Source organism: Aquarana catesbeiana, linkage group LG06, assembly GCF_042186555.1.
Source record: "Aquarana catesbeiana isolate 2022-GZ linkage group LG06, ASM4218655v1, whole genome shotgun sequence".
In the NCBI taxonomy this organism is placed as follows: Eukaryota; Metazoa; Chordata; class Amphibia; order Anura; family Ranidae; genus Aquarana; species Aquarana catesbeiana.
In genome coordinates this window covers 83,270,965-83,296,547 of record NC_133329.1, presented here as the reverse complement: position 1 = coordinate 83,296,547, position 25,583 = coordinate 83,270,965, and the positions used below count along the sequence as shown (strand labels likewise).

General features: G+C 44.4%; 1 protein-coding gene across 1 annotated transcript in view; it reads left to right on the top strand.

Moving 5' to 3' along the window:
• The window catches only part of PGAP6 (post-GPI attachment to proteins 6), a 116,909-nt gene that overhangs the window by 29,679 nt on the left and 61,647 nt on the right, over positions 1 to 25,583 (top strand). Inside the window, exons 2-3 of the mRNA XM_073636328.1 lie at positions 18,006 to 18,183; positions 18,261 to 18,468. Of these exons, the coding sequence (XP_073492429.1) occupies positions 18,006 to 18,183; positions 18,261 to 18,468 (386 nt within the window). The remainder of the gene's footprint in view (positions 1 to 18,005; positions 18,184 to 18,260; positions 18,469 to 25,583) is intronic.

Here is a 25,583-nt window from a genome sequence, read left to right as displayed (position 1 = left end):
GGTGCCAAGGTTCGCCATCACTGTCCTAGGACTTGAGGCTCAGAGGTATATCCTGTGTAATCCATAGACAAGAGGTCACCTAATGTATGTTATTGGAAGCATTATCCACCAACATAAGGCAGTTTCAAGATATTTGGAGCAAAAAGCGCAGATGACCTTTTTTGCAATTTTAAGGTGGTTCCCTTGTGCTGTCTTTTCATACGGGTGAGGAATCGCAAGCGATGTTGTGTGCAGCATACAAATTGGTTGGAATTTTACGGTCGAATAGATGTTGTTTCTGTATCGATGGGAGTTGGTTTGAACTTTTGTTTGAAGTTGTACTTACTGTATTTATCGGCGTATAACGCGCACCTTCATTTTACGTTTCAGTAAAAAACTTAAATTTTACATAAAGAATTTTGAAGCAAAATAAGGGTCATGGCCCATCGGTGCGGCCTCGCCGTGGCCCATCGGTGCGGCCTCGCCATTGCCCATCGGTGCGGCCTCGCCATTGCCCATCGGTGCGGCCTCGCCATTGCCTATCAATGCAGCCACACCAGTGCCGGATTACACAGAGGGATCTCCTCTTTACTCGGCGCTCGCAGTCACACACAGTCCCGCCTCTTGAAATGGCTCGTATGATAGACAGAAAACCGGTCCAATGCCGGGAGTCAGGACATGTGACGTCTATCCTAGGACCCGTCCAGAAGTCAGGACTGTGTGTGACTGCGAGCAGGAGACACAGGAGATCCCGGCTCTGTGTAATCTGGTGGCGCTGACCCCCCCCCTCCCCTCCTAAGCAGCCAGGTAAAATATCGGCGTATAACACGTACACATGATTTTCCCCATATTTTCAGGGGGGAAAAGTGTGTGTTATACGCCGATAAATACAATCTATTAAATATTCATTTCAGGTATGGCTATTTTATACATAGTTACAGCTTGGACCAATGTAACTATTCAAATACCATATCTGGCCGATGCCCCTGGAAGCTGGAAACCGCTGACGTAGACACCGCTACTCCACCACTACTCCAGTGATCTCCACTTGCTTCCAAGTCCTGTGCCGATTGGCTGCCCTGCTGCATCCTAAAACCAGGAGTTCGTCCACTTGGCATTCAGAGAATGCTTTGCTTTATCTGAATGAATGTAGCACGTTGCAGGAACACAGGATCACAACCTTCCCTTCTCACAGACCGCCATTCTGCCTGTGTCCCAAACAATCGGTGAGTCCAGGCAGACATCGCGTCTCCTGGACCTGTTGATTGGCTCCTGCTGTGTCCAATCACAGAGGGAGCGGGTTGCTAGCGGCGCGCATGCGTGCCCCAGACCTGAAAGTGCAGGATCACGTACAGGTATGTGATCCTGCCAGGAGAGCCACCTTGCCGCCGTGTATATATACAGTATACTGTCGGCAAGCGGTTATATCCCTTTTCTTCCCCATTCTGATGCTCGGTTTGAACTTCAGCAAGTCATCTTCACCACGTCTAGATGCCTAAATGCATTGAGTTGTTGCCATGTGATTGGCTGATTAGCAATTTGTGTTACCAAGCGATTGAACAGGTGAACCTAATGAACTGGCCGGTGAGTGTATATCCCCATATCATACCCATACCACCCATATTTAGGGTGTAACCTGTTAAAGTACAGCGCCTGCTTGCACTACATTCACCTGCAGCCAGTCAGATGTAGGCCCTGTGCGGGTATTCTGATAACTGCCACTTTACCCTCTTCACCGCTACTGAAGATGGCTGTTTTTATTTTTCTTATGGCTGTTGTCTGCTTAGAGCAGGGCTCGACAAAACCGCCAGGTCGCACTGGCGACTGGTAATTGTGTCCTGGCACCCTGGTTACACCGCAGCAGTGGTCTGGATTCCTGCGACCTGCCCCCCCACGGGTGCAAGGACTTAGGTCAAGCTGGCCAAAATTGAGGCCGTGGCTTTGCCTCCTGCTGGATACACGCTCCTTTCTGCGAACCAGCGCCCTCCTCTGGTGGGCGGTGCTGTGACGAGCACTGCTTGCTCTCACTGCTCGCCCACCTCCGGCATCATCTTCCCAGTTTGACAGTTGGAGGTGAGGTTGCGGGCTTGATCGGTCGCCCGTTCCTTACCGCCGCTGTGGACGGGGAGTGCCGCCTGTCGGTGCCGCCTCAGTGTTGCCCATCAGTGCCACCTGTCAGGCAACACCGAGGTGGCACTGTTGGGCGGCACTGAAAGGTGGCACTAAGGTGGCACTGATGGGCACTATCAGTGCCATCTCAGTGCTGCTCATCACTGCTCAGTGCTGCCCATCATTGTTGCCCGTCAGTGCCACCTGATTTCTGCCCATCAGTGTTGCCCATCAGTGCCACCTCAGTGCTGCCTCTTGGTGCCCATCAGTGCCCATTAGTGCAGCCTATCAGCGCACATCAGTGAAGGAGAAAATGAACTTGTTTGAAAAATATTTTAACAAACAAAAAAATCCTTTTTTTTTTTTTTTTTTTTTTTGAATTATCAGTCTTTTTCCACTTGGCATCAGGCGCGAGCAGTTCTTATTGCCCGATGCCCTGGACATGCAGTTCTGGGCACTGGAGGATTTTAAAAACTGGCTCCTAACTTTTTCATCTGACTCCTCCTAGATTCTAGGCAAATTTGTCAAGCCCTGGCTCATGCCTCGAACACACGACCGGACTTTCCGATCATGTGTGGGCTTCATCGGACTTTTTCTTTCGAAAATTCCGATGGACTTAGAAATAGAACGTGTTTTAAATCTTTCCGACGGAATCAGTTCCTATCAGGAAAACCGCTCGACTGTATGCTAGTCCGACGGACCAAAAAACGACGCAAGAGTAGCTATTGTCTACTGGCTATTGACCTTCCTTTTTCTAGTCCGTACATCATCGTGTTCTAAACGATCGGACTTTGGTGTGATCGTGTGTAGGCAAGTCCGTTTTTCAGCGGAACTCCGTCGAAAAAACAAAAAAAGTTCATTCCAATGGAAAAAAACGATTGTGTGTACGCAGCATTAGAAGATATTTTAGTTTACTTCCTGCCCGGTGACCAGGATCTCTCCAATAGGGCTATAGAAAGGTTGCCCCACTTTTGTAATCTCTTTAATTTCACATCCATAGACAAAAATCTTTTTTTTTCGTAGTAATTGAAATCATTTGATAGTGTTATTTGACCTTCCATAACAGAAGATGCATTGACATTTACAAAAAAAAAAATCCCTAGCCACGTCACAGAAGAAATACACCTTTATTGGGTTCACAATAATCAGAAAAATAACAGTTTATCAGTAAGGCCCCTTTCACATGATCGGACAGTTCAGGTCGGCCTGTCAGTTTTGACAGCGGACCTGAACGGGCGCTCCATGTTAGTCTATGGAGCGTCGGATGTTAGCGGAGACATGTCCTCTGATATCCGACCCCGCCCGATCTGCTAAAAGCAGACGGATGGCTCTACGTCCAGGTCCGTCGCTGGTGGATCTGATGAAAACGGACATGCTGTCCATTTTCATCCGATCCCTCCATAGGCAGCAGCGGCGCCTGACAAGCCCCTCCCCGCTCAGTGAGCAGAGAGGGACCTGTCATCCGCCGGCTCAGCGGAGATCAACGGACAGATCTCCCGCTGAGCCGGCGGATCGAGGCGGGCTCCGTAGAAACGGAGTCCGCCTCATGTGAAAGGGGCCTAAGTCTGAAAATTTCTATAAGAAAGGAGTTGGAGGACTTGAAGAGCAACATTTAACCTTCAAAACTTATTGTATAATAAAAAATACAGGAAGAATGTTTTATAGTGGTATAAATGTTTAAATAAAGAAGTTAAATACAATATAGAGCTATAGAAAAGGCCTGAACATTGTAGACGGGGGTATGGATGATTGAAAGTTGCTTAAGGGAGGGAAAGGGAGAATGAGAGCCTGAGATAGAGAGAGCAAACAAGGGGGGAGGAGAGAGTAAGGGAGGTAAAAAAGGAGGTAGTGAGCATGACATAGAGGTAGAGAGCAATTAAGGGAGAAAGGGGGAACAATAAAGTGTGAGAGAGCAAAAAAAAAGGGGGGGGTGATCAAAGAGGAAAGTGAGGAAAGAACGAGTGAGCGAGAAAGGGAGGAGAGAGCAGGATGGAAAGGGGGAGAGTGTGCGCGAGTTGGAAAGGGGGAGAGTGAGTTGGAAAGGGGACGAGGATGAGTAAACAGGTAAAAAGGAGAGAACAAAGGGGGAGAGAGAGGGAGACAGCAAGCAAGCAGGAAAAAGGGGGGGGGGAGAGAGTGGGAAGGAAAGGGGGGGGAGAGAGAGCAAGCAGGAAAGGGGTAGAGTGAGCAGGAACGGAGAGGGAGCACGAGAACAAGAAGGGGAGAGAGCAAGCAAGAGAAGGAGTGAGCATGAGCAAGAAAGGGGGACAGAGTAAATAAGAAAGGGAGCGAGAGAAAACAAGAAAGGGGGCGACTGTGAGCACGTGCGAAGGAAGGGGTGGGGGAAGAGAGTGAGCAGGAAAGGGGTAGAGCGAGCAAGAGCAGGAACGGAGAGAGGGCACGAGAGCAAGAAAGGGAAGGAGGGCGATCGAGTTGGAAAGGGGGGGGGGGGGGAAGAGGGAGAGAAAGGAGATTTGCCTGTTGCATTGACTTCACTACTTTTTAGTCACTGACCTGGAACAAGCTCACGCCTACGACTGAATTAAAGCTCGTTTGGCTGTACTTCTCCTATGGATCACAGGAGTGCAGTTCGTTCTGCACTTCTGTGACCGGTTTTCAGCTGACGGCGGGCTGATGTTGGATGATGTCACAGAGGCGGTCCAGGCTGGGGAAAAATCTCGACCATATAGTCAGGATCCGCCCACATGACTGGGCCGGCACCGGCCCGCTCCCTCCCCCTACACAGCCCAGCGCTCCAGTGACAGTCACCAGCTCTCTACTCAGGGAGCTATGAGAACTGAGCGATTGGTGGTATTAGATCGCTTGGTTCTCATCCATAGAGCCGGTGGGGGACAGATGCAGCATCGGAACAAAGCTGTATCCACCTAGGTAAGTTTGATTCTAAAATGTAAAAAAATCCCCATACATCTTTTAGGTGAACTCCTGCTCTCCATGGCTGTGCCCGGTCAGAGACTCAATGTATTTGAATCAGCATGACAGCCAAGCACTTGGCATTTTCACAAGGTTAGCAGTAGCAGGTTCCATATCCCCTTGTTGGCGGTTCCCTTTAAGTATGTTATGACTTTTCATGTCTGACATTAGAGTCTCCATCAAAGTGAATTGGGATATGTAAATGCTGCCCGCTCCTTTCATCAGACGTAGACCTTGGAACGAGCCGGATTGTTGAAAAAAACAAACGTCTGACATCCTGCTGAGTGAGTTTTATGGGAATTTTAGGGACATCTTACGTGATAGTTTGCAGGTCATTTGGCAGGTATTATGTGTTTTTGTATATGCATGAATGGTCTCGTTCATAGGAAAGGAAAGTCATGTTTTGTGAGGACCTGTAGAATGTGTTTATTTCGGTCAACCTGTCCCGGATCTCTGGTAGCAGTCACCTCCGCTTGTTTTCTGCATAGACAACTGCTGGCTCCCTGATGGCAAGACCAAACACCAGGACTGGAAAAGGCTCAGTGATACGGATAACAAGAATAACCTGCCTCCTGCTTGTTGGGTGGCCCGCGGCCTGCCTGCAGTTTCCTTATTTCTCTTATGTCTATTGAAGAACGCAGTGGAGATCTTGATCTGTTGACACGGAGATGGCACCATAACCGAGTGGCCACCACATCTGGTTAGCTGCAATATATTCACAATAAGGCCTTGAGTACTTGGTGGTGCCGCTCCAGGCTGAGGAATAGAGCCCAATTAGCACTCAGGATAATAGGGATGCCAGCATAAGAAGAACTCATCCAGTGAGCTGTGGATCACTTTTTCAAGGATGGTAGAGACTGCTGCCTGTGTGAAAGGGGCCTAAAAGTGGAACTTGAGGGTTTCTTTTCTTTTTTTTTTTTTTTTTTTTTTGTTTCCTCGCGACTGTAAAAACAACAAAAAAATCAGTTTTTGCAGCATTACTTGTCTTCTCTGCCACTTCCAGGCCTTCCTCCTGCATCCTACATTACTGTAGTGCTTTTTTAACCCCTTTGGCACTGGCCACACGCAAATATGTGGCTCCTGGTCCTTGGCACTGAGAGGCCACATATTTGCGTGAATTGTTATCACTAGAACTGTGCCGGGGGGAGTGCGCTCCCGACAGTTACCGGTGCCTAACTGAAAGCTCCTGATCGCTGCTTGCTACTGGGAGTTTTTGGATCATCTGACCGCTGTGTCAGCCAATCACGGCAGTCATGTGATCTTAAACCCCACCCTGCTCCGCCTCCTGGCGTCATAAACCTCCTAAAGGGCTGGGAGGCGCCAGCGCGAAGAGGTTAAATTTGCCAAATGGCAGTTTTACATTATGGAAGCGTGCCGAAACTGTGAGCCAAGCACTGTGGTGTGGCCCCCAATGATCTCAACGGGCAAACTCTGCAGTGCAAATTTAAAAATGCTGCCACCACCGCATGTGCACAACCCTGTCAGACTGTAATGTTAGGATTCAGGGGGGTGGCTAAAGGGCAGTAAAATCTTAGCCACCTGACCTCACCACCCCCTGGCCGCCTGTGTGAAATAGCCCTAAAAGCTTGTGCAATCAGGTTGGAGGTATGTCCGGGTTGACCTGGGTTCAGGAGACGTGGGTAGAAATTGATTGGATTGCATAGATTTGTACTCAAATTACAAATTTTGTTATAGTGAAATGAGATGTCCAGGGATTGTGCAATCAAACTGTAGTGTGTACAGGGTGGATTTGATTTAATTCGCTAGTAAAAAGGCTTGATTTAAATCATCATTTTTAAAGAGCAACTGTCATTTCTGTCCCGCATCTCTGTCCTCCTACCCGCTGTTGACTCACCAACAGTCCCATTCACTTTAATGCGGACAGCTGGTGATGTGGCAGTTGCACAACAAGTTGAGGGACATGGCGGCAGCAGGTGAGTGGATGCCCACTAACAGGCACTGCCACGATGGATCTGAAATGACAGGTGCTCTTTAAATGTAAGGACTTATTCTTGCTGGTGGTTAGAATCTTTAATATTTGCAAACAAAACAAAGGTTTTCTATTTTTTTTTTTTTTTAACAGAAAAGTGAAGGTTTCCTATTTAGAGTAATAAGCTGTCAGGTTAGTAAAACGGCGATATCAGAACCGATTCAATCATACAGTTTGCAGTGTACATAGATTTGCAAAACAATGGGATAAAGGAATATTCCTGAACTTGGTTTTATCTCATAGTTACTGTGAAATTTGTGTGAATGCATCAATGCAGTGCATGTTATCTCAGTTTGCAGGGCTTGTTCATTGAAGAAGTTTACCAAAAATGTAAATATTGCAGAATATACAGCTTCATGCTACATATACTAAGCTCCATTTCATGCTGAATAAACAAAATTATTAATGTATCCTAAATGGTAAACTATCTATGGATTGATTTTTACTCCAAAAGCATTTTATTAAAATAAATTTGATCTGATTATTTATTTATTTTTTTAAAATCATTGAATTTTATCCACCCTGAGTGTGTATGGCCACACTAAGAAAATCAAGCGATTTGTATACATAAAGCATTTCCTGTACTCGAAAGCGTCTGATATCATGTTTTCACTGTTCTACGGTTTATGGATTGGTCTTTCATCTAAAAGTTCGCCACATGTAATCTAGTCGTGGAGCGCCGTCCATCAACAGACTTGGAAGAATAAAGAAACTCGAATTTAATCCCTTTAAACCCACATCCGGTACAGGACGTTGGCACATTGACTCCTGGCAGAGGAACGGTGTGTATCTTGTACTGTGAACTCCCGTCATTAACCATGCAAAGCAGACGGTGGACAATAGAGGCCTTGTGTTTATAGAACACGTAATGTGGGAAACATGAAACCTATGACTTGATATGGCACACAGATGGGCTCGAGTGTCATAGTCATCCTTGCTGGCGGGAAGTGCGTTGGTGCGCTGTTAATTCTTCTTTTATGCATTAGTGATAAGCTCAAGCATGTTCAGATTCCTGGTCCAGATCGTCATGGGTGAGCCAGCCATGGAGCTGTTGCCTGTACTGAGTTATTTCCTGTGGCTGCACCAGTGCCGGCCCGTGTACTGTGGGCGCACGGGTGCCCCCCCCCCCGTTCATGTACCCGGCCCCTTTTTAGGACGCTGGACGCATGGATTCCTATAGCGGGGGGTGGTACTTTTTGAAGCACCTGATTGGAGCCAAAGGCTCTAATAGGCTTCAAAATAGGGTGGGCGCAGAGAGTGCACCCTGATCCCACCAAATTGTGTGATGATAGCAAATTAATTTTCGCTATGTTCACACTAACCTTCCTCCCTTCCAATAAGGAGGCAGGGTGGCAGACCTGTTTCCTGATTGGCCAAAGCGCCAGGCCACCCTATTGAATGCCTGGCGCTTAGGAAGAGGAGCGGAGAACACACGCTGGAGGAGCTGCTGCGGTAAGTCCCCTCTACCAGAGACGCGCTCATGGGGGGGGGGGGGGCGGGTTGGGGTGCTGCCAGAGCCGCGCTTGTGGGGGTTGGGGTGCTGCCAGAGCCGCGGGGGGGGGGGCGTTGGTTGGGGTGCTGCCGCCAGAGATGCGCGGGGTGGGTGTTAAGTGCTGCCAGAGCTGCGAGTGGGGGGGTCTGTGAGCACGTATGGCTGCATATGATGGGCCCAAGTGGCTGCATTTGATGGGCACAGTGAGGCTGCAATTGATGGGGAGGGGGGGTTCAGTATTTTTCAGTTTGTGCCCCCCCAAAAATTTTGAGCACCAGCCGGCACTGGGCCGCACATATACAATGGGTGGGTATACGTTCAGCTGCGGGGCGAGGAATGTTGGGCCGCAGATCATTTAAATGTATTTTTTAAATGCAAGCAGTTAGTACCTGATTTTGACCTAGTTTCTCCCTGTATAGCAAAACCCAGACTGGGAGAGGAAGAAGCAGCACAAGGAACCAATCAGTACATGTGCTGACAAAAGCATACTAATGAGAGGAGAGAGCAGAGTGAGAGTGATGAGCTCATCACTGTGCTGCTTTTCCTTTCACTGTCCAGTCACAGGCTGGGGTATGTCTGGGATGACCTGAGTTCAGAGGATGTGGGTTGAAGGATGCTGTCCATCAGACTGAGGACATCTAGTAGCAAAAGGTATACTGTGGGGGGTATGGATTGAATGTGAGTACTGCAGCAAGAGCTGGTTTGGTTTTTCTATATTTTAATGGACTGCTACTTTTGGCTGGAGTTGGGCTTGAAAAGACGTAGAAAAATATTTGCATGATTTCCTTGTTGGGGGAGATTAGGCTGATCCTCGGGTTTCAATGCTTTGTGGATACAAAGCAAGAGAAGTCAGAAGTTCTCATCCTTCTGCTTATTCTGGGATAGCAACCCAAGAAACTAAAAAAAAAAATCTTTCAACCTGAACTTTGAGAAAGAGACTTAAGCAATGTTTGCTTTTAAGTTGCCCTCTTTAACTGGGTGAAATGCAGAAGCACTATCGGGGGGGACAGGGATAGAATGTTGTCCCCCCATAACAGGACATACATTGCCATGGTAGGATCCCCTGGTAATCAGTAAATGAAAGCTGCAGATTTCAAAATATTAAAAATGATTTTTAGAACTACATTTACATTTTGCCCATTAGGCAACCAGCAGTTTTACATTTTTTTTTGTTTCCCTTCAATGTACCCATACATTGCAGGGGAACTTCCTGGTTTACAGGCGCATGCGCCCCCTGCTGCTCATGCTGTGGTTGGACACGGCATGAGTTTATCAGCAGGCTCACAGCCAATGATTTTGGCTGTGAACTTGCTGATGGCTGTAGCCGACCACATCAAAGAGATCTGTGTGTTGGCCAGACCTGGCTGGTTTTGCTTCCTGGTCTCACTTATAGTTCAGAGCTGAGATTAGAAAGCAACGCCAGCCAGGTCTATAAGTAAAATCAGCTCACATACACTTTGTTGGACACACAATCAACCCTTTGCGCTCTTGGTCACCCTTGTCACTCAGCCAGTGTCATTAGTACAGTATTATCACTGATCACTGTATTAGTGCCACTAGCGACGTCAGTGTTAGTTAGCATCCCCTGCCCGCCACACTATTACAGACAGTCACACTAGAAATGTGATAGGCGGTCAAAGTCAGAGCTGCTTAAAAGCTTGCGTAAATTTCCAGTCCATTACAGTCCAATACCATAGTTTTGTAGACACTATAACTTTTACACAAACCAATTACTATACATTTATTGGGATTTTTCTTTACCATAGATACGTAGCAGAATACATTTTGGCCTAAATTCTATGAAGAAGTTTGCTTTTATTGGATATGTTTTATAACCGTAGAAAATATTGGATTTTTTTTTCAAAATTTTTGTTCATTTATATAATAAAAAAAATAGAAAAAAACTGTGGATATCAAATACCTCCAAAAAAAGTTCTATTTGTGTAAAACAAAAAACAAAACAAAAAAAGAAATAAAATGTATATATTATTATCTGCATACAGTGTTGCATGACTGCCCAATTGCCAGTTAAAGTAGAACAGTGCTGAATAGCTAAAAATGGCCTTGTCGTTAAGGGGGTAAAACCTTCTGGAGGTGAAGTGGTTAAAGCACGTATTACATTTTTGCTATTTATTTTCTGTGCATGTGTGATTTTATTATATATATATATATATATATATATATATATATATATATATATATATATATATATATATATATATATATATATATTACATTCCTCCTTAAAAAAAAATTATGGAGTCGCTTCTTACTCTTCCTCATCTCTTCTTTTAGCATGGAATGCAGAAACATTGTTAGCGGAGAGGAAGGGCTTTAATCTAGACGATTACAAATCTAATTTTGGGAGCATTTGTTTTCTACAACATAAATAGCTTATAAATAGTCTGTATTGTGCTGTTGAATTATAGGAAGAAAAAAAAAAGTGCAGTGCCCCAGAGGGTCAGGTTGGGCCACAGGGTCACTTTCAGCCCTTTTTGTTATAAAACCTGAATGTTAGACCAAGAAGAATTGGGATTCCATTTTTTTGTGAAACTCACTGGTTGCTCCAAACTATTCCAACTGGATCAGCACCCCACCATCTTTTGGTGGTAGGATATGTTGTACTGGATAGAAAATGCCTGACCACTGTTATTGCTCTGAAATAATTGGTGGCATCCAGGGATGACATGTAGCTGGTTTGGGGCATTTTTATGCTGGTCATACATGTAGCAACTTGATAATTTCATCTTCTTCATTTTTAGTTCCATTTTTCCATAAGAAAAAATAGAATGTGTAATCCACTATTTTGGATCAAATTCTGGGCAATCAAGTTGAACGAAGATCCCAGAAATAAAATGGCAGAAAGTCCAGTAACTCGGATTGTATTGCTTTATGGGGATCCTGGTTTTCCTGTCCATTTCAACGAGATCACTATTATTCTTTCAGTATATTACATCTAATCCATCCTGTAAAATCGTTTTCTAGGCAATTGAATTAGGTTGGCCTTTCTCAACCAGGGTACCATGAAACCCTATTGTTCCTGCAGAGGTTGCTAGAGGTCCCTTGAACAGCCGCTGACTGACCTCCCATTTGATGGTACCTACATAGTTCTGGGGCCGGTGTCACTTGCAGGCGCTACACCAATGATCTTTTTTTGTGGTTTATAAGAGTAGCATTTCAACCACCATTGTAAAGGTTTCTTTCCTCCCACTGGCCAGTAATGTAAGGAGCATTCTTCCCCATGGCCACCAATGTAAGGGTCGTTCTTCTCAATGGCCACCAATGAAAGGAGCATTCTTCTCACTGATCACCAATGTAAGGAACATTCTTCCCACTGATGTAAGGAACGTTCCTCTCACTGGCCACCAATGTAAGGAACATTCTTCTCACTGGCAACCAATGTAAGGAGCATTCTTCCCACTGTCCGCCAATGTAAGGAGCATTCTTCTCATTGACCCCCAATGTAAGGAGCATTCTTCTCATTGACCCCCAATGTAAGGAGCATTCTTCTCACTGACCCCCAGTGTAAGGAGCATTCTTCTCACTGACCCCCAGTGTAAGGAGCATTCTTCTCACTGATCACCAATGTAAGGAATATTCTTCCCACTGATCACCAATGTAAGGGGCATTCTTCCCACTGATCACCAATGTAAGGAATATTCTTCCCACTGATCACCAATGTAAGGGGCATTCTTCCCACTGATCACCAATGTAAGGGGCATTCTTCCCACTGATCACCAATGTAAGGGGCATTCTTCCCACTGATCACCAATGTAAGGGGCATTCTTCCCACTGATCACCAATGTAAGGGGCATTCTTCCCACTGATCACCAATGTAAGGAACATTCTTCCCACTGATCACCAATATAAGGGGCATTCTTCCCACTGATCACCAATGTAAGGGGCATTCTTCCCACTGATCACCAATGTAAGGGGCATTCTTCCCACTGATCACCAATGTAAGGGGCATTCTTCCCACTGGCCACCAATGTAAGGAGCATTCTTCTCCCCGATCACCAATGAAGGGACATTCTTCCAGTGACCACCAATGTAAGGAGCAGTCTTCCCACTGGCACTAATGTAAGGAGCATTCTTCTCACTGATCACCAATGTAAGGAGTAGAGTGGACTTGGTTTAAATCCACTCGATTTAAATCATGAATTTTAAAGAGCAACTGTCATTTCTGTCCCACAGCGGCTCCTCCTCAGACCCACTGTTGACTCACCGACAGTCCCATTCACTTTAATGGGACGGCTGGTGATGTGACAGTGATACAACAAGGTGAGGGACGTGGCAGCAGCAGGTGAGTGGATTCCTGCTAACAGGCACCATGATGGATCTGAAATGACAGGTGCTCTTTAAATGTAAGGACTCATTCTTGCTGGTAGTTCGAATCTTTAATATTTGCAAACAAAATGAAGGTTTCCTATTTAGAATAATAAGCTGTCAGGTTTGTAATTATTCCCAAACTGGGTCTCTTTTACGGCCTGCTGCCATTTTGCTCCTAAAGGGAGGAATAAAGCACTTCAAGCTATGTGCAGAAAGATCACAAGGTTTATAAGCTGCTTAGAAAGTTTCACTTTCATTTTTACTGCTTGCCCTTCCTCCTCATATTTAGAGCCTGGTACAGATGCATTTCTCTTCAAACAATCATACAGGTTGTAGTGTACATACATTTCCAAATCCATGAGATAAAGGAATACTCCTGAACTTTGTTTTATCTCATGGTTACTGTGAAATTGTGTGAATGCATCAATGCAGTGCATGTTATCTCAGCTCGCAGAGCTTGGATTCGAAAAATTTAAATATTGCAGAATAATATACAGTCTCATGCTACATAATTAAGCTCCATTTCATCCTGAATAAACACAATTATTAATGTCTCCTAAATATAAAATTATCTTTTTAGATAGATTTCTGCTCCAAAAGCATTTTATTAAAATAAATTTGATAAAAATCTAAATTGTTTATCAGCGCAGCCCCCCCTCGGATGCCCGCACTAGATCACCAGGGGGAAGCCCCCAGGACCACCAGGGAAGCGGGCAACATGTGGATGGCCAGGTATGTACCCCATGGCCATCCACATGCGCCCAATCTGTGCCAATTAGTGCCCACAAATGGGCACTGACTGGCACCATTATAAAGCAGTGATGCCCAGTAATGCCACCCATCAGTGTCAACAGTGCCACCCATCAGTGCCTACCTATTAGTGCCCATCAGTGCCACCCATAAGTGTCCATCAGTGCCACCTCATCAGTGCCCCTCAGTGCCACCTCATCGGTGCCCATCAGTGCCGCCTTATCAGTGCCTGTCAGTGCAGCCATATCCGTCATTGAAGAATGATTATTATTATTTACAAAAATTTTTTACAGAAACAAAGAAAAACTTGTTTTTTTAAAAAAAAATTCGGTCTTTTTTTATTTGTTGCGCAAAAAATAAATACCGCAGAGGTGATCAAATACCACCAAAATAAAGCTCTATTTGTGGGAACAAAATGATAACAATTCTGTTTGGGTACAGTGTTGTATGACCACGCAATTGTCATTCAAATTGCGACAGCGCTGAAAGCTGAAAATTGGCTTGGGCAGGAAGGTGTCTAAGTGCCTGGTATTGAAGTGCTTAAGCAGGGGTTGACCAAGTATTGAACATTATTTCAAGGGTTCCTCTGGGATTAAAAGATTGGGAAATGCTAAATTAGGTAATTAGTATTTTGCATATTGGTGATTGAAGGTCTTTCCTGACAATTGCTCGGTTGGATATCGCACCCTGTGTGTTTCGTCTTACCTTTGGCCTATTGTTCTGTTACTATTTGAGCAAGTGTGATAAAAAAGTATGTTTAACAAGGGTGTTTTTTTATTGTATCCTTCACCTTGTATACTGATAACATTCTGTGATTTCTGTTTTCCATTACTTTCTTGGCACCTTTTGTCTGCTGACTCTCTTGGTTGCGTGTGACCAGTCTGTAGGATGACGTTTATAACACGCTTTCGTTATTTTAGGTATAAATGTTACATAGATAAACTAAAACTGGCAATAGATGGATCGACACTCAGCCGGATCAACAGGGACCGGACAAATTTTTTTCACTTGAATTTTTTTAGAAACGATAAGAGACACTTCTACACAGTGCAAGAAGGTTTACCGTATATGAAAAACAGTTTCAAAAGGATTTACTTTCCGCAAATATTGAACATTAAGCAATAATGTAAATAAACGTAAAAAGATAACCAAACATTAAATTATAGGGTGGCCAAATAGAGCCATACTTGAGATTGTGATATGCTTCATGGCCAAAGAAGGGGCCCTTCAGCTGGGAACCATAGAGCTGCAGACAATGTAATGGTCCATGGGACCAATATGAGGTACCACTCTTTCTTGTAAGCAAAGTGCCAATTCCGAGGCAGAGAGGATCAGGAGATAGAGATGAAAAGATAAAGGAGAGAGAAAAAAAGGGGGGAGAAAAAAAGGGGGGGTGTAGGAGGAGGCCATTCCTGTCCTGGAGGCTCGCTGCAGAGATATTAACACGCCGTTATAGATTACAATTCCTGGAAGCACATAGGTGGTTGTGTTGATGGGAAGTAATTTAACCAGGGCTGCCAGGTACATAGATATTTATCATTAGTATCGGTTAGAATCGCTGTCAGGACCTTACGAATTTTCGATCCATCTATGGCTGTTCCAGTTCATGAGAAGTCGATTTGTTAAAAATCGACTTCTCATGAAGGGGATTGTTGAACAATTTTCCTTTTTGAACAGCACTGCAGCCATTTGGTTGTATCAGGTGATCAGTGTATTCTGACAGCAGAAGAGTGCCCGCTGCCAGAATACAATAACACAGCGAGGAGGATTCCTCCATTTACCTCGCTTGTGTGAATGGGGTAATCCGTTCACTTTTGTGTTGGCCCAGCTGTTCTGAGAGAGTGAGCTAGGCAGTTCAGAGGGAGGAAGGCCCTCCTTAGTGCCATCTCTGCTCAGGTCACGTGACTCAGTGGGTGGAGGACATACTATGAACTGCTTGGTCCAATGAGTGGATAATTTTGGAGGGGGAGATGAGATCTGAACTGGGGGGGGGGGGGGATTTACCCTGGGGAGGGGGCTATGTACTGGGGGAAGGAAATTTTACACTGGGAGGGCTGTCCTGGGGAAAGGAGATTTACCCTGGGGAGAGATCTGTACTGGGGGAAGAGGTAAACTGCTTAAGGTCTGTACTGGGGGGGGGGTTTACCCCTTTGGTGGGGAGAGGTCTGTACTGGGGGGAAAAACTATACTGAAGGAAGGATATTTACCTAGGGGGGGGGGCGGGCATCTGTATTTGGGAAGGAGATTTAGCCTGGGAGCAATTCTCTGTACTGGGTAAGGTCTGTACTGGGGGAAGGACATTTGCTCGGGGGATGGGGAGAGCTCTAATGGGGGTAGAAAGCTGTACTTGAAGCTATAATGGGGGTCATAATCTGTAAGCCTGTACTATCTTTAAATCTAGGGAGATTTTATGGGATTTTTAAGGTGCGAGTAAGATACAGTGATCTCAAGGAGTAATATAAAAAAATGTAGTTTATTTAGACACAGATTAAAAATTGTTTAAAAACAATTATGGCAAGTACATGGAACACAGTTTTATGGATACAGCACAGCAACATGTTTCGCCTACATTCGAGGCTTCCTCAGGGGATGCTGACCATTTGAGGTACAAGCCTTCTATTGAAAGAAAATATACATATAACAATCCTGTCAGAAACCATGGTATAAAAAGATATGATTAACATACATTTATTTAAATGTTTAAAAATAAATTTTCCAGAAAGTGTAAATATTCACATACAGGTGCACATTCAGTTCGTAGACGTCGTTACTCACCCTAGTCTCTTGAAATATTGTATGCTATAATCAAAAAATAGGTCAGGATGTCTGCATACGTCACGGAAACCAAGAGCTACAGGTGACCATAGAGGACATTCAAGGACCAGCTACAGTAACATAAAGGGTAATGGGAACAATTTTATATATCACAAAATGAGAATGAATCTCCAACAGCAAAGAGTAAAAAGGGAAAAATCAACTTACAAAAAAAGGTTTTGCAGTCAAACTCAATAACCAGGGACACAGACTCCCCACTGCAGGATACTTGTGTCTAAAACTTCAAGAATCAAACAAAAGCAAAAGGACTTCAGATGCGCATAGTGAAAAGAAAGTTAAACCGCTAACATGGAGCGTTAAGTTGGGCGCTTCAGACCAGCAAAGACCAGCATCAGAGCATTCCATTAAGTGTAGAGTATACAAGAATAATATCTATCGTATTTACAAGTACCTGATGTCCTGCAGTGGCGTGTATGTCCATGTGGTTCCGGCAGCATGGAATAGCCAGAACAAGTGGCCTTAAATACCCCCCCTCCGGCCTATCAGAAATGACCACGGCGAGCATGCGCGAACTACGTCGCCCATGCCGCTCATCCCATTGCCGCTGGGTCCCAACGTCCAGCCCTTAAGAGGGCAGATGGACTCCCTCTGGTGGTCGGAGGGAAATACTCACACTCAGGACCCCATAGGCGCTGGAAGCAGGCAGACCAATGGGAGAAAGGAGAGGAAATGAGAAGCGCACACAGCACGGTGGACCAGGCGTTGTCCAGGGTAACCTGGATCAGACGCCCTGGGCATCCGTATGATCACCCCAGGTGCTCAAAGGCAAACCGAGCAATAGGCTCAAAGAGCCTACAAAAATGGATTAAAGAGAAGAAAGGGAACCAATAGAGGTGGAGAGACTGTACTATCTTTACTTAGAGCGAGATCTGTACTTTGAGGCTCTGGTTGAATTATATGAGAGGTATTAGAGTTCACAAGTTGTTAGCAATCACACTAAAGCCTGGTTCACACTACTAGGGTTTTTTCGCTCAACCCAGCAAGGCTCAATGGAAAAAAGATGGGAGCTCAGGAGGAGCCGCTGTACTAACCTTGCGATGTTAGTACAGCGATCTCCCCTGCTGTGCTTTTATGTTCTCCCCCCCTAGAACACTGTCTGAGAGTGCTGACCGGGATCTAGTCGGCAGACCTTTGTTCAATCATGCCCCTTTTACAGAAGCCAGCCGAACTTCTGTTGGACAGGCTGCAGTACACATGGGCCAAATATTGGCTGGTTTCTATTGATTCAACCGATGCCTTCCAACATTCGGCCCGTGTGTACTAGGCTTAAGGCTTCATATACAGTGGCTTTTGGTGATTTCTCTCCGCTGGGGTAAATGACGGCCAAGTGCACATGAAGCCTAATTCAGATTCGTTTTTATGCTTGCCCACCATACATGTATGATGTGAACAGAATTGTAGAAAACCATTATTTTCTATGTTCCTTGTTCATACCATACATGTGTGGTGGTGTTCGAAAAACTCAGCTCAATAGACATGGTGTGAAAAGGCTCTCACTGTTGTGAGCAATCACTTTTGGGTGGTGCCATTTTTATTGTCACCTGTTGAAAGAAGCCTGTAGATCACGTGTGTTTTTTTCTTTGTTCCTAGATCTTTCATATGTGTCGGAGATCTACGCCCAAGGTCCTCAGCGATTGTCTTTCTACAACTGGTATGGCAATGCACGGCTGTTCCGATTCCAAGTTCCTTCAGACACGGTCCTGCTCAGGTGGGCCTTGATGGCCACTCGAGGAAAAGGAGCTGGGTGTGAGAATGTGGAGATCACTGCGTAAGTCTTGCTGTTTTTTGTGATTCTTTCAGCATTTGTTCAGTGGACGCAATAAGCAATTTTGTTCCATCTCCCAGGCATTTCCGGTATGGGGCCCCGCCAGTGATTAACCCTTTGGGCTACAGCTTTGCGGTCAACACCTCAGTGCCATTCTCCTATAACCGGACGTTGAGTTTCCAGAACGCCCTGCAAAGTAATATCTACTTAAATGTTACCAACCCCACCCCTGGGGACTGGTTCATCGCTGCCCATCTGCCCAAAGACTCAGAGAAGATCGAAATTCAGGTGAGTCCGAATGTACAGTGAATAAAAGATAGGCAAAGGGCCAGGACCCTAAATGTTTACATTGTCCTATGTGTCAGAGCTTCTTCTAACACAAAAGTTGGAATTGCCGTACTGCAGTTGGCAGTTGTGAGAAATGTAATGTTCAAATTTTTGATATGGTAGTTGCCACTTAAGACTAAGGGCTGATCAGGCTGAGTGGATCAGCATAGTGATGATGCGCTAAGCTTGGCAGATTATACTGTTTCCTTTTTTATTTTTTTTTTAAACAAACTTTACCTTGATGCCACAAAGACATCACTTAAAGATCAAACGCCACCTGTGCAGTGCTAGGCATTGGAGTCTCGCAAACTGCACACCGAGCAAACCTATGTATCGGAGAGATGGCAGCAGCCTCCATCTATCTCCGTCCCAGCCACACTCTCCGATGCATTTCGCCCCACCCACAGGCCTTAGTCATGAAGGCAGAGACACCCTGTGGCAGGAAGTATTTATAGCATCATGAGCCGCTTTTATATTTAGAAAAACAAGCAGCACCAGATGAGAGCCAAAGGGTGAAAAGAAATGATGGACCCTTAACCCAGGCTGCACCCTGGACAGAATCCACTGGATGTGACTGTGTAAGCCGGAGTGGGGACCCAAAGTTGTTGGGTTCCTGGCAGCGGATTGCTTCTTGCCTCTCTGTGCTGATAAATAAAAGTACTACAAACAGTCATTTTTCTCAGCAGCGCCACTGTTGCCCGCACACCATCGCAATGCAGTGGTGTGACCCGGGCACGCAGGAGACAAGACATGTTGCCTTGTCCATGTGGCGAGACTGCGCTGGAATAGCCACCCAATGCAGACCCACTGCATCTGGTGTGAATATACTGGTTCACACCACAAAAATGCAGTCTGTATGCATTTTAATTCTCATTTTTTATGTGTTTTTGCTGCATTCAGTGTGTCCTGGATATTTTATAGATGGGCAACGCCTATCCTCATATGGATTATTGGTTCCAAATTAATGAGAACTACTGCAGTAGGGATCAGACACAAAAGATACACTCCGCATCTTTCCAAATAACTGTTCTGTTTTATTTTGACACAACCAAAGGTTTTTATACACATGATTACGTAGGTATCGCATTCATTTTAAATGTACTTTTATTGTAACAAGGGGCGTAACATAGGCAGGCTAATTCTAATCAGGACTCAAAAGAATGCAAATGCGTTTTTGATGCATTTTCAATGGGTTTTTTTTTGTTTTTTTTTTAAGCTTTAATTCAATTAGATTCCGGCGCTAGGCCATTGGAACCCATATAGTCCACTGACCATGTGTTTTTGATGCAGGAAAAAAAAATGCACTGGACTGCATCTGTTGTGAACCGTCCCTCAGTGAGACTTTGATCCATTTCCTGCTTGCTCCGCGCTGCAGGCTATGCAACACTGATTGGTGTATTGTGATGGTGGAGCTGAGAGGACTCCCCCATTCACATTGAGTGGATGGCATAATCAAATCAGTTTTTTTTGTTCAACCTGCTGCTTGACTGAAGAAAACTGACTCCTCTATGGACTTAGTGATAAGAACAATAAAGCACAGTCACAGTCCAGGAAGCAGAGCCTGCAAAATGCAATGAGCAAATCTGCCTGTATGTTTGTTTTAAGTGAGATTACATTTTTGCTCCTGTTTTATGTGTAGGACAGATTTGTATTACAGTACTGATTTATAATTATTGTGGGCAAATGAAACCATGGCTCTGTATTACCTGTCAGAGATTTGCATTAAATAGGAGATATCACAAGGACAGATCTCGTAGGTAAACCTAGGGCTTGTATACACAGGCATTTGTTTACTTTTTTCTTCCCCCATTGAAGACAATGTGAATGTAAAAGCTACTCAGAAGGAAATCAGATGCATATCAAATCCTGCATAGAGATCAAAAGGGAGAAAATAAGAAGTTCATTGTTAGAATTTACATCTGCTTCTGCTAGCCAAATACGACTCGAATTTCCGCCAATCCCTCCTAAATGGGATGACCCATGTGGGTGGCCCCGTCAGCAGCCCCCCCCCGGCTCAACAGACTTTGATTGCAAAAAGTCCAAGTTGCTGGGTGAAAAAAAAATTGTTGGCGGCTGTCGGAATGCAATAGCTGTCACTGCAGATTCCCCCGTCCACGCTGTTTAGCGTGCATAGAGACATCTATTGAAATGGAATATTGTAGAACCAGACCTACACTTTACAGTGAGAGGGGATGAAAATCCATTTCCATTTTTTTTTTTTTTTAAAGTAACAGCCAGCAGTCCCATAAAGATTTAAATTTAAAGTAGATCTAAACCCAGGCAGCATAATCTCATATAAGCTTTTAAGATGTTAAGAGTAACTCCACACTTGTTGAGAAAAAAAAAAACATTCCCCTCTGGGTGATCTCTGTACGTTGCAAGGATTTTAACAAACTTTGTTGCAGAGTGCTACCTTTTGTTGTTCTGAAAAAAAACGCTTTGTTTGTCTGTGTCCATGTGCAGAGTGAAGCTAATGGGAGTGATTTTATAATTATCAATCAGCTGCTGCACTTGCACTCTCCCTTTTAGACTTTATTTGCCTTTGGGGGGGGGTATCTCACCAAAAATGACATTTTTGTTGCAGTGGATGCCCAAAATCTGACTTGTTATATTAGCGCAGGCTTCTGGGAAAATTAGTGAGCCAATCACACAAGCAGGAAATTTTATTTTTGGGGTGGGGTATACACCATCTATGTACAGAACACCTCCAGGTTGCATTGCATTTTGCAGATTGAAAAGGAAAGGTAATTTTTAATAACCTTCAAATACAATATGACTTTTGTGTCGCAATTGTATGTGAAAATATATACACATCTACAGATAGGTAGAAATAGCACCTGAAAAACGCCTCCCCTGCCACCCCAATGTGAAAGCCCAAGTGCTTTCACACTGGAGAGCTGCGCTGGCAGGGCGTTAAAAAAAATTCCTGCAAGCGGCATCTTTGGGGCGGTGGAGGAGCGATGTATACACCGCTCCTGCACCGCCCCTGCCCATCGAAATGAATAGGCACCGCTGCCGAAGCACCTGCAAATAGCTTCAGCAGCGGTGCTACACGGGAGCATTTAACCCCTTCTTCGGCTAAAACATCGGTAAAGAGGCGCTAAAACTAGTGCCGCTTTACCTCTAGCGCTGTGGCTCAGTGTGAAAGGGCTCTTAATGTGACTTTTTACACTCTGTGGCATTGAAGTCGGACTAAAGTAGTGCAGGAACCTTTTCTAAAGTCGGCGCGAATTGTGCCCGATCAGTTAAGGCGACTCTCATAGGGGAAACATTGAATTTGACGTGTCAGGCGACTTGTTCTCTCACAAGTCGGATCCCATACCGTACCGATGTGAACCGGGCCTTAAAGCAGAACCAAACTTTATCTGAGCACCACAAACTGAAAAAACTATTTTAATTCATTTTTAATGGCCAAGAGAAACTCACCCATCCATGTTATTTTGTTAAGAAATCATTTGAAAAACACCCCCTAGCATTTCTAGCTGTGGCCATGTTGAGTAAGGGCAGATGATTCATGTAGCATGCATTCACTTCCTGGAATCGTCTGCCCTCAACTCAGGAATGAGGATGTGCTTAGCTGCAAAAACCCTCCTCCCTTCCTCCAGATGACAGAGAGAAAAAAAAAAAAACGGGCTCTGCATCTGTTTTCCATCAAATTCCTTGTATCTATAGAAAATGTAACAAATAACGCACCAGCATCATGTGATACATAGTTTTATTGAATATGTCTTGTATAGTATTCTCTTATATGCACAAAGGAACTTCCTAAAACCGCATATCTCATTTAATTCATCCAACGTAGGACCTGTTCTGCTCGCTGGATACAGGAGTTCCTTAACTTAAATCACACCCATAGGTTGGACTTGATGGACTTGTGTCTTTTTTCAACCTCACCTACTATGTAACTGTTTATCTTGTTTTAATCAGCAAGTATCCAATGCGTAAGGTATGCATCTTACTGACGCATTTTAAGGACAAGCCTTCTTCCTCAGGCTACCAGACCAACACGCCTGTTATCTTTAAATAGCAATCCTCTTGATTCAGTCATTTGTGGATAACAACCTCACCCATAACATTAATATGTACAACCTGTGCACAAATATCTATTACTGACCTCATATAAAAACAGCAATTGCGTAAATATTTTTTGTAGCTTATCCAAGTCACTTCTTCAGTTCTAATGGGCGTCGGCAACATACCCCTACATATACCTGCTTGTGGGCGGGCCTATGTCACCCTACACGTTGAGGTACCTCATCAATGCCTGGGGCCAGGTGGAGACTGCAGCCATGTGAAAAATACAACATTAAGGCAGTTTCCTTTATGATGAGCCTTCACTGTGTGCAGTAATAAAACAGAGTTCCTCTAAAAATTGTTGTCCCATGTCACCACACACTGTAACTTAATGTATGTTGCACGAGTAGGGACGTGGTAAACCTGAACCCACTCCACCAGTCCAGTGTACCTATGCTACCTTACTTCCAGTAACAGAATGGGGGTCCCACCATGCACCTAGCACGGACCTCATGTGTGCACTTTACTTCATTTCTCATACTTCGTGACCAGGCCATATATCTCCATAAGGCAAGTTCAGATCCAGTTGCTTTTGGATAGGGATACTGCTAGGGACAGAGACAGCCATTGGCCCCCTCGCTACCAGAGGACCTTTCACCCTACCAGGTACCACGCCTAACGATTGGTTGCTTGTAGCTTGTTCCTTCATTTGGTTTCTCATAGCAACTATACTCCTCTTCCTTGTCTTGCCAAGTTAACCCTTCTGTGGCGTTGTTGCTTCCTACCCCATTGTGTTTTTCAGACCCTGATTCTTTAGATACTCCAATTCTAGCGTGCACCCGTTTAAATAGGCATAGAGCAGTTAATATAACTTTAATATAACTTTACTGAACAAGTATGGCATAACCGTTCAATATAAATAACGTCCTTCCTCTAACCAGAACTATACTAGTGTGGCTGCCCAGGCACACCTCCAGTGAGGCGAGAGTCCATTATGGAATTGTTCATGGCTTGGATGTCTCCAAAATTTCTGGTTTCGCAAGCAGAACCAACCGATTCGTTGGGAAGGAACCCAAGCAGAATCCAAACGCCAGAGGACCTCAGCCTTCCCTCCTTTTTTTTTTTTTTTTTTTTTTTTTTTTTATAGCGCAGGTAGGCAGGCTAGGACCAAAAAGCCCAGCAACTGAGTTTGCAGCAGTTAACTCTTTCCCCAGTCTGGGCAAGCCTCTAACTTACTAGCGCCAATGCATTCCAGACTGCCTACATGCTACCAGGTAACACCAACACCGTAATCCATTTGAAAAGGCAGATTATTGTCCAAGTCAAGTATGAAACTTGTGAAACCACCATGTTCTAGTTACAAAGTCCCATCCTTTTTGGTAATCTCTCGATTTACATGGCTGAAGGTGTGAATTGTTAAAACGCCAGAGTAGAGATGTTAAACTGACATTATATGTGGAAGACAGATGGTGTCAATGGCGTTCACCCCTGTTCAGGGATGGTTGTTCCAGTTTGATGAAGATGGCCTCTTTGGCACTTCTTGTGAACAAGTTGTCCTCTGTCCAAAATGTGCCCCTCACTATCCTCTAACTAACACCTCATGTAAATCAAGTGATTAACACAGATGAAACTTTCCTGACACCAAGGATGGAATTGTGTAACTAGGACAGGCTGGTGCCACAGCTTTAACACCTCACATCCTGGTCTTGGACAGCAGCCATCTTCCTTTTTGATGGTGATTGGATTAAGATATCGGTGCTACCTGTGTGAATATAAATATTGGGATATTTTCTTGAAACTCATTAAAACCTGAAGAAATATCTTGGATAAGATACAAAACATCTTCTTCAACATTACAGAGCAAGTCCCGCTGAATGTGACCAACTACTCCTAGATAAACCATGACCTGGATAAATGAGAACCTTCACAGATGTTTTGTACTGCCTTTTTAATGCAAAAAGATAGAAGCTAATACTTTGTGGATGTGGAATGCTTTTGTATTTTATGAAGTTCTGAGTTCCTTTAAAGAAGTTCCATGAGGGCATCAAGTTTCATTGACGATATTAAACAATGTCCGTGTGCTTTGCACTTGATCTGTTGTGCTGTGCAAAGATTCCTGGTCTGGAGCGAGCTGCAAAGCCATAGATCTCATTACATTACGTACTACAAAAGGAACATGTGAATGGATTTTTATTAGAAATTCTAGTACAGCAGGATTTAATTCTATACTTCCTTGATTGCTGCCAAACCAGCTACCGACAAGATCTGTGCTTGTGATCACACTGGAAGAAATACCATTAAAGTTCATTCTCATGGTTTTTAATTAGGCGCAAAAGAAGGGGGCACTTTTGGACCCCTGAAACACATTAAATACTCTTTGAATCATTACCCTTGCTTCTATGGAATAAAGTTGTATCTGGATCTTTTAGCAGTGGTATGGAGGTTTAATTTACAGTTTTGTTCCATTACACTACAAGCCATGGTGACCGTGAAGTTCCCTGGGGTGCAGAAGCTGCTTGCCCGGGAACCAGATTACTTTAGGATCGCCTTTACAGGTTCAGGACTATTTTACAAGGCCTTAGAGCTTGATTGGCTATGGCCAGATTGGTGTCTCGCTTCTACAAATCAATAGCAGGCTATCTATCCATTCTCCAACTAATTCCACTTACCTCAACTTTCTTGAGTGCTAACATTTGGTTGTAAACCCTTATGCCTCGTACACACGATAAGAATATTTGGACGAATGATCGTCCGTTTTTTTTTTTTTGCATGCAAATCTTAGATCGAATCTGATGAGTTTACTAAAGTCACGAAAATTCCCGTACGACAGAAAAAAAATTCGGAAGTGATGTCATGTGTTGTAATGCATTTGTATTGCATTTTCGAACGATGGCAATACTGATTAAATGAAAATCGTACGACCAGGCACCGTACGAAAATTTTTTTCGTGCATGTCTGATAGAATAATATGGGATGAACTGTCATGCTCGCCTCTCGAAAGCTCTCTACTAAGGATCCGATTATCGTACGATCAATTCGAAAGAGCTATTTTCCGTACGATT